Here is a 14,549-nt window from a genome sequence, read left to right as displayed (position 1 = left end):
GCACACTTTTAAGCTAAAACTTACTGATGTTGCTGTCATATGTGATGCACCCTGTGAACTCTATACCTAATGTCACAACCTCTGTGACGGAGTTCAAGCCTCCTGCAGCAATTTTACAGCACATTTCTGCTGCAGCTCCAAATCAGTAAAATTTTTGCGGTTTCTGAGAATAAAACACCTTATTTGGTTTGGGATATGCATGTACTAACACTATATGTGGGAGTTACCTATAAGCCAAGGGACGCCAGATTCCAATATGCCTATTCATTTCAGAACTAGCAGCAAATTCTGTAAGACTTCTTGAGAAACAAGGCACTGCTTCTAATTTTCTAACTTGAAAATCCAATTTTCAGATTTTACTACAGATATGTCAGGCCAACAGCCTTACACCTATTCTCTTTGTATATATGCTAATGTTAACTTGTAGTTAAGTTGCTGCCATACCTGAAAGCAATACCTACTTTGAGGAGCAATGCTGGCAAAGACATGGCTATGTACTCATATTGGTCTTAACATAACATTGTCTAAACATCCCATTTGTCCAGCTCACAGATCTGTGCCCAAACACTGTAACCTGAATTTTGAAACTGCACACAAAGAACAAGAGAACACCATATTATCATTCACAGCATATCAAGAAATGACACATTATTCCACTGTGCCCCAATTTCCTGTGTATCTATTTACTAACAGCATGTCTTAGGACAAAGAAATCTAACTGGCAGATTCAGAGAACAATTCAAACTTCATGTGACCTCAAAGAAATATTTCAAGAGGACAGTAAACTACAGATAAATGATTGAAATTTAATGTTTTTCCCATGTAAAAAGTTCAGAAGTAATAAGTCAAACAAAAAGAAAACTCCAACTGCTGTTTTGGTTTTTATAATAGAATAAAGAAAAAATACAAGTCAGCATTCAACTTTGTAGGAAGCTATCAAAATTGATGGGAAAAAACCCAAATATCATCTGTACTTGTCAAATAAAAGGTAATGCCAAAGTCCTAAATGTCAAATAGATATATATATATTTAAAATAAAAATGTGTCCTTGCCTTTTTGTTCTTTAACATAGCTCTCTTTACAGTTGTGCATGAGCTGCAGAATCCACTGATGTTGAGCACCAATGCACTGCCAAGCCGGGTCCCCAGGCGCATGAAGATCAGAAAGATATCTGTAAAACCCAGTCCAAAAATCACAGCTCTGACTTAACACACTGAAGGCCTCATTAAAATAGACCTAAGACGTACTAAGAAATATTTTTTTTTCTACATAATTTTAAAAATTCAAGAACAGCTGTTAAGATGTGCTCATACCCACTGCATTTTGCCTTCCTCATTTAGTGAGGCAAAATTCCACCAAAAAAACCTTATAGAAATAAACAAAACCATATATTGTTAATATCATATTAATATGCATTTTCAGTTGTGCCTCGAGTAAAGTATGTAGGAAACCAAACTATTTATCTGCAAGGTTGCAGTTTAGTGTTTCATATTTCACTTGGAACCAGTGATGACATCTCAAGCACATAAAATATGGTATTTTTCTTCCTACTGTATATGTTCTGATTGTATCATCATGCAATCTTAACAAGTAATTACAGAAAGAATTAATTTCTGGCAGGTCATTAATTTTAGCACATGCATGCAACAAACAAATGTAACCCGAACTACTGGGTTAGCTTTTTTTGTTTGTTTTGGTCTGGTGTTTTTATGTACGCACATGGTCTGAAAAAAAGAGGAGGGGGGAGAGATTACAAAAAGGATTGGAGCTTCTAATTTGCAGAAGCAAAACACCATCTGTCTTTAGGGAGAGAGGAGTATTAGAAGTCAGCTGCTGTGGTTTCAAAGAGAACACCGAAGGAATATAGTCTAATGTATAGCATTCAAGACTATCTAACAACAGTACTTTCAAAATAGTACTTCAAAAACAGATGTAGCTGCTCTACTATTTAAGGCATTCCATTATATTCTGCATTAATGAGATGCAGGACAGATTAAAAAAATTCAAGAAGCTTAACATGAAGTATACTGATATATTACCTCAAGCAGTGCCGGGAATGTTTTACTCCCTCACAAAAGCTGTATTACTACAATAATACCTAATGTTAATTATGACTGTGTTGCAAAATTCTGTCTTTGCCAACTGTCTGCAGTGCTTGAACAAAAAATAAACTGTCAAAGTAGGATTGGTTGGATGGATGAGAAAATTACACAACTAACCATTCTGACAGGGTGACATTTATCGATTATGAGCTCAAGTCCTTCATCAATGTTAAAAGGGACTTCAGTCTTCTCTTAGGCACCAAATAAAATAACAAAATTATCACTGGTCTTGAAAGAAATATACCTACTTGGCTGTTAAGTGCTATGGTAAACTATTCCTGGACCGTATAAAATAATTAACAATGTAAATACCATAAGACAATGAGAGGAAAACATGAACTGAAGCTTAATTATAAACACTGAATATCTGAGGGAGAAAAATCACAGTATTTCAGGTCTTGCTCAGCCTTAGACTTCAGAGACATACAAAACAAATGTATCAAGGAAGAAAAAACATCACAAAAATAGCAGGGTTTATCCAAACAATTTTAAAATTAGGATTCTGTTAATTTCCTTTTAGCTGAAGTGCTCTGAAGAAAACTTATTTCACACCCTGCCTCCAGAAAATTTACACTAGTATAGCCACCTTAGCATATCTAGAGTAGTGAAACTAATTTAATCATTTTGTAGGCTGGGATTCTGTCAATTTATTAGAACTAAATTATTCCACATTTATTCACTCCCTGCTCTCCCTCATTATATTGTTCTACATGTGGAATACATTTGCTAGTTACATTAACACAGTCTATTTTAATGTAGAACGGGATGCTTTTAAAGATTCAATACTTCAAGGTAAGGGGCTAGCAAAAAACTAAAAAGCAACCAACCCAAAAACTAAATGCACCACAAATCCAATCAAGAAACAAAAAAACCTCCAATCAACCAAAAAAAAAAAAAAAAACCACACACAAAACAAAATCCAACTAGAATCAGCCACATGTACAACTACGATTCTTTCAAAGAATCCTTAGAAAAGGTAAAAATGGTTTAGATAAAGCAGTTGCTCTTTATACTTTTCAAGACTGACAGAGAAAGGAAATAGCAGTGACTTCTTCATAGACAGAAAATGCTTAACTATTCATCTCAAAACACAATTCCAATAAATAGGCAATATTTATAAAGTATGCAAAAGCATGAGAAGCACTCTACATAAATGCACACAGGTCATTGTACTCAAACTCACACAACATAAAGGGACATAAGATACCAACACCGCACTTAGTCCTATGTGACTGGGCCTGGTGTGCACACAAAACATTGAAGACCTCGTGCAAGTGTCAGAATTTTACAAATGCTTCCCACAAAGCACATTTAGTCCACATCTTTTGAGGTAAATGAAAAAAGAAGTGAAGTTGTCAAGACACACTAGGAGCCCTAGCAGCATCCATGCCTCAAAAGCTTTCTAAATAAAGCCATCAGATGTTTCAGAGCACTCTAAAGTTTGGCACCAAGCACCATAAGATTCACATCTACCAGCAGAAGGTCCGTCCAACTTGTCTCAGTATCCCTACAAGACACTTTGATATCAGCTTTGTAAAAAATGGAAAATCTAGAAATGTTAATGAAAACTGGGGAACCAGTTCATGTTCATGAAATATTAAGTAACTTCATTATTTAGCCTGAGCAGTAAAAGTGCCAAATTCGAATGACAGTCTGGATTAAAATCTCCCTGTTATCTGACTCAGGATGATTCCATTTCAACACCAGCCAAGCTAAAGTGTAAGAAAAATAAATAAGGAATCTATTTTGAGGCATGCAAACTGCAAGCAATCATTTCAAACATAGCTTGCAATATGATGCTTTAGAGAAAGCAACAGAATCTAAACATGCCTTAGAGATTTAAAAAAAATTAAATTCAAAACTCAATTATGCTTCATTATTCTCATTCAAGAACTGTTTTTCAGTCATTCAGTAAAAAAGTAACATTCCATTGCCATTGTTTATATAATCATAAAATCTCAAAATACTCTACTTACAGCTTTAAAATCAGTATTTAAACCACAGTAAAACTACTCACTAACATATTTAGGAAACATTTAAATACACATCTAACACCATATGTCTGATGAAGGCACCAGTCAAATGATTACCTTATATAACGTTTCTGATCATGCAATGTTGATGGAGTTTCAAGCAGCTTATCCAACAAAAGTTCTCGTAAAGCTTCAATTCTGGTTTCAACTTCTGCATAATCTAGGAGTAGGGAGTGGAAACAAAACCAATGTGTCCTTCAGCAGGGCTATGAACTGAAAATTACATTATTTTCATAGGATATCAGACACTTCTGGAGTTAACGTGGAAATCAATATAACTCATTTTATAATAACAAGCCACATCTGAAAATTTTGTACATGACAGTCCTACAAAAACCAGAAAACTAGACTTTCAAGTCTTTCAACAATATGCCAGTGAGAGATACCCAAAGTCACATTTTAATTACTGTACATTTTTTATGTCCAGTAATACCAAGCCTGAATAAATAAATTAAATTGGCTGTGATTTCATGTTGTGGGATATACAACTCACTCAGAATACTTGCCAGAAATACTGTGTAAATGGTTCCTATAAATCCATAATTTGTATGGATAGAAATTCATATCAAATCCACATAAAGCTCTTTAGTCTACTATGTGCTTTTTAGCCTATAAGTTAAAAAAGCCCACCAAACCCATTAAATAACAGAGTACATATCTTACATTTTTTGAATACTTGAACCTCTGTCTTTCCAAAGAGGGACTTGGCTTTTTCATAGTCATTAATAACCACATCATAATCGCCCTTAAAAACAAAACCAAGGATTTATATTTGTCAAGAAAAAGGCTAAATTCAACAGATTCCTTTCAGCAAATAGAAAATTATTTTTAAAGGATTATACCTTCTGGATATTTCTTTCAATATTTAAGGGAAGATTGAAAAGAAATTTAAAACGCTGAAGAACATTAAGCGCGTTTCTCGTTGAATCAGCTTTGTCCTTGCGACCCAGCACTTCTTGAAATAAGGTATCTGCTGTGTTACTGGCTCCTATTTCAAAAAGGATGACAATAAGAGAAAGTAGAGTAAGTAATCAGTTGAAATCACAAACAGATTTTCTTCCTTTTAATGAGTTATTCAAGTTTTTTAGAGCAAATGAGTAATTATTGCTGATTTTCATACTTTTTTGTTTAACTGTGTTAACATTTTACAACTGCTGAAACACTATTTCAAAGGGAACCACTTAGCATTTTAATGTGGTAAGACCCCTGTGCAATTAAAAACAATCACTCTTTCCTATTTCAAATGCTTAGCTTTTGCTGCAGATATTTTATAGTTTGCTTTGGCTCCAGATGTACATTTTACAACCAAATTATGCATCTCAGGATATGGAAAAAGCATTAGAAAGTTTTATTTTTTAAAAAAATATAATTCAATTATGATATTAGCTATCATAGCTTTAAAAGCTATGACCAGGTTTTGCAAATAATTTTTTTGTGTTTTCAAATCAAGTCTTAAAAATTCTTAGCAATATTTGATATTTAAGTGAGTCTCTAAAAAGTACCAACGATTAAGATAAGGACAGTGTCATGGTTGAAAAAAGTCTAAGTAGCTGGTCACTGTAACAGAATTGCCTTTGCATTGCATTAAAAGTCTTACTGGCTTCATTACACACAGGATCAAGCCTTGCTCAACAATTTCATGCATTTAAGTCTCTATACTATCTGCAGATACTCTTCAATAAATACATTAAATGTAGCCCTAAAACCTTTTCTATCCAAACTAAAAAGCATTCCATTTTCTAATGGAGATTATTTTCTAACACAGAATAATAAAATTACATTTATGGTAGAGAAGATTTTCATCGCATGTGAATATTTGCATTTTTCAACTTGTGACTTATTTTTAATTAACCAAAAAAAAACAAAAACAAAAGTGGAACTGTTTTAGCCTTTTTGATCGTTGCATGTAGAAGTTTCTACATTATCTGGTCTAGTGACTATACTTTAAGCAAAGATGAAAAAAATTACATCAGTCTCACTGGGTGGCTTGCATGCCATTTTCTCTAGTCAACACTGTGGGTGGCCCGCTCATGTTAAAAGTAGTCTTTGTAAAATAATTGTTATATCTAAATAATGTTTAAACTTTGTTGAAATTTTGAAGCCTTGATGTAAAAAAAGTTTTGTCAGGACAGCTATTTCTACTGCATACTATTCAGTATGCACTTTAATCCATTAAGGAGAAATGCACAATGAAAACAGCTAGCTGGACATTTAAATACAGACCACTGGTAAAGTATGATTTTTCTCAAGGTTATAAAAAATGCTTGTTTTGTAAATCCTTCCAGTAAGTTAACATTTGCTTTGTCTGAATTCATATGTTTCTTGTCCTTTTTTGTAACAACCCAGAAGCAATGTACTGTATCTGAGAAATGAAGTTATATTCAAAAAGTTGTTGGTTTGGTTTTTTTTTTAAATTCAATGCAAACCTCTTAAAAAGGTAATTGACAACTGCAGGAAAAGCACAGTGATTTCTATCTTCATCTCTTTATGAATTACTTTGCTGTATAAATCCTTAATTCAGGTAAATGATTTTACTTTTTTTTTCCTAATGGTACTTTTTCTGTTTTACAAAGAAATTGAAATATATCAAATTACCTACTAATGTCTTAATGAAATTCAATACTTCATGCAAGTCTATCTTTTTAGAATTAAAATATTGTAAAATTTCTTTCCTCCTCATCCCTCCAAATCCTTTCAACATTAACAATCTTTATCTCTTGGTTACTGATGAACAATCTAAACCTAAACAACCCATGGACAAAGTTCCAGGTCTTATATTGACCAACTATGTTTTCAAAACAAATGATTCATCTACAGTGCATGAATTTTTTACTTCAAAATAAATCTCTAGTTATCCAACAGTGTCTGTCTCAGAGCCTGACAAAAACATCACATAATGAAATTTGATTGACCTCCTTTAATGTGCAATTCTTCATTAAATTCATTATAGGACACCATATGTTTTAAATAACATATATTTAACAGCTTGTTTAGCAATTAAATTTTGCAAAAACTCCAAACATTTATAATTCCACCTATAACACCAAACTGTGCTTCTACTAGCCCATGTCATTTCAGTTCAATAATTTGGCACCCTCTTAACATACATTCAGATGCTGTGGAAAACATCCTTATTTTTAGGAATTTGTAACCAAGCTCACACAACACCAAGCGTCTCCCCAAACATGCACCTATAGCCCATAAAATGTAAAATTTGACTAAAGAATTGAAGTCATGTTTGAAAGCAGGCCCTGTTACTCATGGATTATGGAAGCTTTTCAATGGTCAGAGAAGAAACAAAGCTTTGATCCCAAACTACTTTGCATAATGTTATTTACTCTTTTTAAATCCTTGTATTCCTACTTCCCTGCCTCCCACCCATCATGACTTGCAAAGTATCAGGAGGAAAAGCAGCCAATTCTTTTCATAGCAGAGCCAAACTTAAAAACACTCTGAAGTGTCTGGCACAAGTTCCTCTACAGATCCAGCTTGAAATACAGTCTGCATTGTCTACATACGGAGTTCAGCCACCATTTATCGAATGAAACAGTAATTATACATTGTAGGTAAATTTGTCTTATATTAGTGTATATAGGAAAAGATCACAAACCAACATTTTTGCTTTTTTATTTAAAATCTTTCACACAATTTTGTATGAGGGAAAGTGCTTTCCAAGGAATCTGTGCTTGGTGCATGACATGGCATAAATACAGAGCACTGAGAATTGTACTGGAAAATTTCAGCACATGCTTCTTACTTCTACCGTAGATGTACCAAACATCTTGCACAGACAGACACACGCTACAGTCTTTATATAGTGGTGTGACATTTTTTTGTGATTTTTTTGGTAATTTTTTAAATTTTTGGTGGGTTTGTTTTTTTTATTCCAGAAAACAAGATGAGGCACTAACAATGTTCAAACTATACCTTTATTGTGAGCATTAATGAATCTCTACTGAAACGAGCTAGAGCTGTTCACAAAACCCTCTGCTTTCTTTGTGCTCCCCACACAGACACACATACAGTCACTGCTTTCTTCACACAAGACAAGAAAAACAGTGAACTTCCATGTCACTTTCTTGATTTCATAAAACACACTCAGACTTTCCAACACTGAGTCAGCTATCTGCATGTCATTCCTGCTTATTGATACAGCACTAAGGGAAACATCCCTTCCTCTGTGAAAAAAATCACAATGAAACAAAGTAAAATTATCTTGGCAGAAGTCCCAGAATGAAAAAAAAAAAAAGTAACTTTTTTGATCTGATGAAACACATGCCGAACTGCAGCAAATTCAAGCCATCTCTCTCAATGCAACCTTAGAGCTAATACAGAAAAACAGAAAAGAAAGTACTGACAGTTTTTCAAGGTTTCTAGAAAGAATGTTTATGCCAAATAGTCTAAATGCCAACACTTTAAGTGGAAATGATCCTGTTAATAGACCTTGTTATTGCAAACAGCTTATATTTGGTTTTTTTTCTGCTTTTACTCGAACTTTTTACAATCCTGGTATTTAGCTCTGCTCATCCTTCTACAGTTCTGTCTATCCATATAGTTCCTCTGTTTCCTTTGTCCACTCAAAATTGAGATACCACCAAAGTTAAATGATTTATCATGTCTTTACTTTGATATTTATTCTGTTATCACAAACATCGACGAAAGTCATGGGAAGAGCTGCTACTTATTTCAAAAGGTGTATTATCACACCATAAAACCATACTATCAAACAGGGAAGGGCGCAAGAGGCTGTACTGTTTTCTACTTTCTACCATATCCCTAGGAATATATTAAAGCTTGTTAGAAAGTCCAAAATCCATAAATAGTTGCTGCTGGAAGGACAAAACTTACTGTTCAGTACATTCTCCAGTTTTTGCGTCATGGATCCTTCTACTTTTTCCGTTCCATCTGCTTCCAGTTTTTGATGGATTGCTGGAATAAAGTGTCTAGTTAAAATGCAGAACATTTTAATAGGTGGGAATACATTACGTCAAAGTGACACTTCTAAACATTTTTAAAATTAAAAATAAAGTGTTATTTTTCTTTTTAGACATGCAAAAATACAAACATGCTTCATAGCAGCAGAGACTATGAAGGGGTAAGAGCCAGACGTTGCAGAATTTTAACCATTACTTTGACATAGTTCTTGTTTATATCATCTTGAGCAAGATAGCAATGCTTAAGGAAAACAAAACCATGTGGACAGAATAATCTACTAGCTATTATAATCTAAATTAGCTATCTTGTAGTACTAATACAAATTAGTATTTTGAAAAGTAGGTATCATTTAAGCACAAAATACTTTGCTTTCTAAATCACTGATCTTACCAAAAAGAAATGACCAACAATTAAAAGGGCAGAAAGACAGTCATGGGCAATTTGGATGATCCCAAAATGATCTGCTAGAACATGCTCACTTCACTTGTTTTCATCTATAGAAAGGCACTCTCAAAACACACAATTTAAGAGTTTCTTGGAGCATTAACCATTACACAGAAACACTGATACTCTTGCTCAAAAGAACATGAAAACAGAAGGGAAGTTGCTGTATTTTAAGATGCTATTTTTCTCCTGTCCTAAAATGATAAAATCCCCAATTATTACTTCTTTGTGGTATTACTAATGGATGCGAAAATGCATAGTATCAGCATTAATTTGTTCTTTTATTATAATTTCTTTTTCAGGAGGGGGGAAATTTATCAGCATAACCTGATAATACTTTATTACTCTGAAAATATGAACAGTGAATGCAGGGTAGGTAGTCCTTTCTTCTACTTCCCCTCTCTTACAGTCTTCCTCCCCTCTTCTTCTCTGTTCAATACAACTGATCCAAACCAGTATCCAGGGTTTTTTTTAGGTAGTATCCCTGTATATATGGAGCATATAAAAAACAATTATTTAAAAATATGATTTTCCTTTAAAATTTTTAATCTGTTAACATTTGTAAAATTTGCTCTATCAAATAGCCATCAGCTCCTATTGCTTTAGATAAATTTGAGGCTTAAAAACCTCCTACTGCTTTCTTCTGGTTCTCAGTAGGATGGAGTGAAGCTAAGCTATCCTTGAAAAGAGCAATATCCAGTGCCTTGAAGGAAGCAAATAATTATATATTTTAGTTCAAAACACAAATACAGTTTTGAAACAATCTCCCAATTGCTCCAGCTTATCTTGCTCTGGTTTGCATTGCTGAGCAGCCTGAGCTCCTCAACTGGATTCTTTTAAGATGAAACAACACTAGAAGATGCACTCCACGACTATAGATAATGTGCTGTAAGAGATACCTGGAATTCAATCCACCAGGTGGTACTTGAACTACTCTCAAACATCACCCTAAACTTCACATAAAAAGCTTAGAGACACCACTGCCAACTGATTTCCCCTACAGTGCCGTCCCTACATGCCCTTGCCATGTAGACACAAATTAAGAACAAGTGAACAAGGACAGAAACCACTTTTAGTAAAGGCAGCCCTGTGGCCTCAGTCCTACAGCAAGTGGCTATTCCAAAACATGATGGCCCTTGATATTCTCCAGCCTCTATCAAAGGCGGAATTTTCACTGGGGGGGTGGGAAAAATAGGTGAGGAATGGGAGTATGTGATTAAAAAAAAAAAAAAAAAGAGAAAATTACATTATTCTCAAACATCTGAAGTTGACCCTTAAATCCCTTGATCCTACACAAAAAATTCCAGGAAGTCTTGCTTTCTTGAAAATGCAAGAGCAACTCATTATTTTTGTTCCTAAAGTCATCAGAGGGGAAAAAAATAACTCTAATTTAGGACAAATGGTAAATGTCTAGACCTACCTAAGTTACTCTGTCTACACACAATAAATTTGTTATATTTCCTTCTACATGTTAATGTGCTACTTTGTGTATTGAAGCTATTTTTACTCATAATAAACATATTTAGCAATAGTGCATTCATTGTATTCCTAAGCTGAGTTATAAAAAAGTCTTAAGTTTTCAGAGAAAAAATGTTATGTTTTATCAGAAAGCCTACGATTACTTTGTATGCATCAAATGATTTTTAAAAAGCTACGTGTATGTTCCTTCTATGGGGACCAGACAAAAAGTCTTTGAGTTAGAAGCTTAGACAAGCAAAACTGTATGGAGTCAAGAAAAATATCTGTAGACCTAATCTGGTTGGAAAGAATCTAGAGACATTTAAGTTTTTTTTTCCTCTTAGAGTAGTAAAACCATCTAACAGTAGAATGATACGTTTGGGACAACCCCTGTACTCCTGCACCCACATGCTTCCTTTTGCTCCATCTAGCAATCACACAGCTGCAGGGCAGCTGTAGTGAGATGATTTGGTGGAAAACTAACTCACTGAGGAAGAAATGTTTCTTTACTGATCAGCGAGCTTGTCTAAAGCTTGCCCCAATTGCAGCACTGCAGTATAAAGGAAGAGGGGAAAAAAAGCACATGGCCAAGGGCAAGTGGAAAGCCAGTCTAATTCTCCTCACAGTATCCAGTACTCATGATTACCTTCAAATGCAGCTTCGTACCCTCCACTCATCACTAGCTGCAGTAAGAAGAGCAAGGAGAAAATTTTAGGTCTTTGAAGCCTTGAAGTAAAGGATGGATGGGGTTTTTTCTTGAATTGCCAGTTACCCTGGATTTACCCGACACAAACTATACAAGTTGGAAGAGCAGTTGCAAACCTAGGAGAATCTGTTCCTCATTTTTGAGGAGCAATACTGTAAGAAGCATACAATAAATACAAATGAGGAAAGGCTAAGTCTAGGGCCAGAAAATTAACTGCATTTTGTATCATCTTTGTCAACATATGTTTGAGTTTCCCAATATTTAAAGGCATTCAAACTTCACAGCTGCAGTGAGGTAATAACTAATAACACTAAAGAGACTAAGTTCAGAGCTCACAATCTCTAAGCTGTGACTAAATACACCAGAATATGGCAAATAAGCCATAATACAGGCACTGCAGTAAAATTAACTGCAATTAATTCATTGCTACTTGTGTTGAAAACAATTTTATTGAATCTAGGGAAGGATATGGGGTTTTTTTTAGATTTATGGCAACCATAAATCTAACAAATTAAACCATACTCGCCAGGTTCATGCAGCTTTTGACTTGCAAATTTCGTTCTTGATTTACTCATTAGACATTTTTAAAACATATTTCGAGATAGGCCCCAAGAGTATTGGTATTCTCCAAACTTTCTCAGCCTAACTCAGCTCAAAGCAACATAGAAGCAAGTTTTCATCATTTTCTGATTAAAAGATGGCATTTGATATATCTGAAAAGCTTATCCATTTCCAAAGAAATGTCGTTAAAGAAAAAAGCACCTGAAATAAATCACATCCTTTTAGTCAGATGCAGAAAACAGGAGGGAAAAAAATACAAAAAGTGAAAGACCGACTCAGCAAAGTATTTCTGAAGATCTGATATAGTAATTGTCAAGAACCTGGCACCAAAGCACAGTAATGGAGGAACGAAGAACACATGTTAACATGCTGCCAGGATTCATGCTCAATGCCTTTGGAACAAAAATGCCTTTGTTTTCCTTTATTAAAAGATCAGTGATTTTTCTGTAACTTGAACAAGATGTAAGAAAGTTATTGATGAGGACAGTACCCCCCTATGTAGGGTAAAAACTCTGAATAGACTCAACAGGAATGCATAGCAATATATAAAGACAGCATGCCATGAACAGAGCTCTTAATACATTACACTGTCAAAACCTAAAAAAAAAAAAAAAGTTTTCCCATGGCCCCTAGTCAGTAGTGCTAAGTTTAGTTTGGTTTGGTCATCCCTCCAGTTTTCTGAGATTTCTAGATATTTTTGCACTGGCATGGCAAACTTGGTTTTGTTTTGGTAAATATTATTAATCCAAGCAAAAATTACAAAAAAATGAAGTAAATGTAGTATTGTCTTTAATTGTCTTTATTTGTTTTGTTTCTCTAGCATTTACTTCTTCAAGCTTGCTTACTCAACACAGTGGCAAAAATCAAAGAAAATGGACAGACTTAAGATGCTAATTTAAGGCAATTAAAGCACGGTGCTAGGAGGGGAGGTTTTATGAAAATAAGAGACCAAAACTTTTAGTTTAACAACACTGTGAGGCCTGATAACTTGTTCTCACATGGGTTTATATTTAAACAAGTCTGATATTTCTAGGCAAACGTCTCAGAAATAGACAGGAAAATAGGGTTTATTATTCTGCCTATGGATCCACTAAAAATTCTGGGCTGGACCCATGCCTTTACCAGAACACTTTAAAATTACATTCTCTTTTTACTGACACAGTGCTAACTTCCTGAATCTGTGAAAGCTGATGGCAGAAATAAAAGCAGCTTTTAAATGTTGCATGCATTTAAAAAGTGATATGGAAATCAAAATGGAACAATGTATCATGCAATTAAGCTGGCTTGCAGGTTAAGTCTGGCTCAAATATAATTATAGGTAAGTTTTTGCACATTTGCAATCAATTGCAGCACTAGCTATTTGAAAATTTCAATTTCAAAACATATTTTCCTACTTTTTGATGCTTTACTATTTTTCAAATAGAAACAAAAAAGTTAACTTACCTGAAAAACACAATTTCATAAAATATGACAACTACATAGTAGCTATAAGCTGCCATAGCTGCATCCATTTTGATAAATTCCTCTAGTAGTTAGCTCTCATCTCTAAAACAATTACTGATTTCAAAGAAGATATATGAGCAGTCAGCATAAAAGCAAGTATAAGCCTGGGCACAAAATTTTCACTATGGACTGTGACAACTCCTGCTGTTTCACGTTTTCAAGTCAGATCATCTCTTGCTTGAGACAAAAAACACTTCCTAGACAATGTCATGCTAGAATCTGCATGAAAGGCTAGTTTGAGCCTTTTATCAACCAAGATCACATAACTTTTGCTCTTATAGAGTTGCATTAAAATAAAAATTGGTTTGCTACAGAAATTGATCATAGGCCTTGCATGAAAAGGAAGCACTCGCCCAAGACTAAACTACCTACCACCATTTACACACTTTACTGGCACTCCTTCGGCAGGTCATCTCACTCCGAAAATACATTCCTCATTTCAATGCCCCCCCTTGTTATCTAGTGCTGCAAGATCAGAATGTAAGTTTTCAACAAACAGACTTAATTTAATTTAGCATGCCTATTTTTTCATTGTGCATACATGAGTAGGTCTATAAATGTAAGGACAAAATATGAAGCAATGATAGTGCTTATCCTTCTCGGTCAGCACAAAGTGTAAGTGTAGCACAAAGCTAACTCAAGTCTTCAGACAGGAACATCCTCTCAGAAAGCTAGACAGTGAGTTGAGAGCACATCAGATACTAGTTCAAGACTACTTGGAGGCATGATCTTAATTCTTAATCTGAAATAATCTAACTTGCACCTACTGCGGGGCACATACATGCATTGGAACTGCTATTCTGAAGT

General features: G+C 34.5%; 1 protein-coding gene across 4 annotated transcripts in view; it reads right to left on the bottom strand.

Annotated features, from left to right (window-relative positions):
* EXOC2 (exocyst complex component 2) overlaps positions 1-14,549 on the bottom strand; it is a 125,352-nt gene that overhangs the window by 72,527 nt on the left and 38,276 nt on the right. For all 4 annotated transcript variants that reach the window (XR_005565527.1, XM_039386547.1, XM_027727909.2 and 1 more), the window contains exons 7-11: positions 8,984-9,064; positions 4,978-5,123; positions 4,799-4,880; positions 4,193-4,295; positions 1,053-1,171 (exon numbers count right to left, since the gene is read on the bottom strand). Coding sequence is in view for 3 of the 4 variants with exons in the window: in XM_039386547.1 (XP_039242481.1) it covers positions 1,053-1,171; positions 4,193-4,295; positions 4,799-4,880; positions 4,978-5,123; positions 8,984-9,064 (531 nt within the window). In the remaining variant the exon portion in view is untranslated. The remainder of the gene's footprint in view (positions 1-1,052; positions 1,172-4,192; positions 4,296-4,798; positions 4,881-4,977; positions 5,124-8,983; positions 9,065-14,549) is intronic.

Source organism: Pipra filicauda, unplaced genomic scaffold (genome assembly GCF_003945595.2).
Source record: "Pipra filicauda isolate LSUMZ 115617 unplaced genomic scaffold, ASM394559v2 scaffold48_size3843733_pilon, whole genome shotgun sequence".
Classification (NCBI taxonomy): domain Eukaryota; kingdom Metazoa; phylum Chordata; class Aves; order Passeriformes; family Pipridae; genus Pipra; species Pipra filicauda.
The sequence above is the reverse complement of the archived record's forward strand: the minus strand, read 5'-3'. Positions and strand labels throughout refer to the sequence as shown.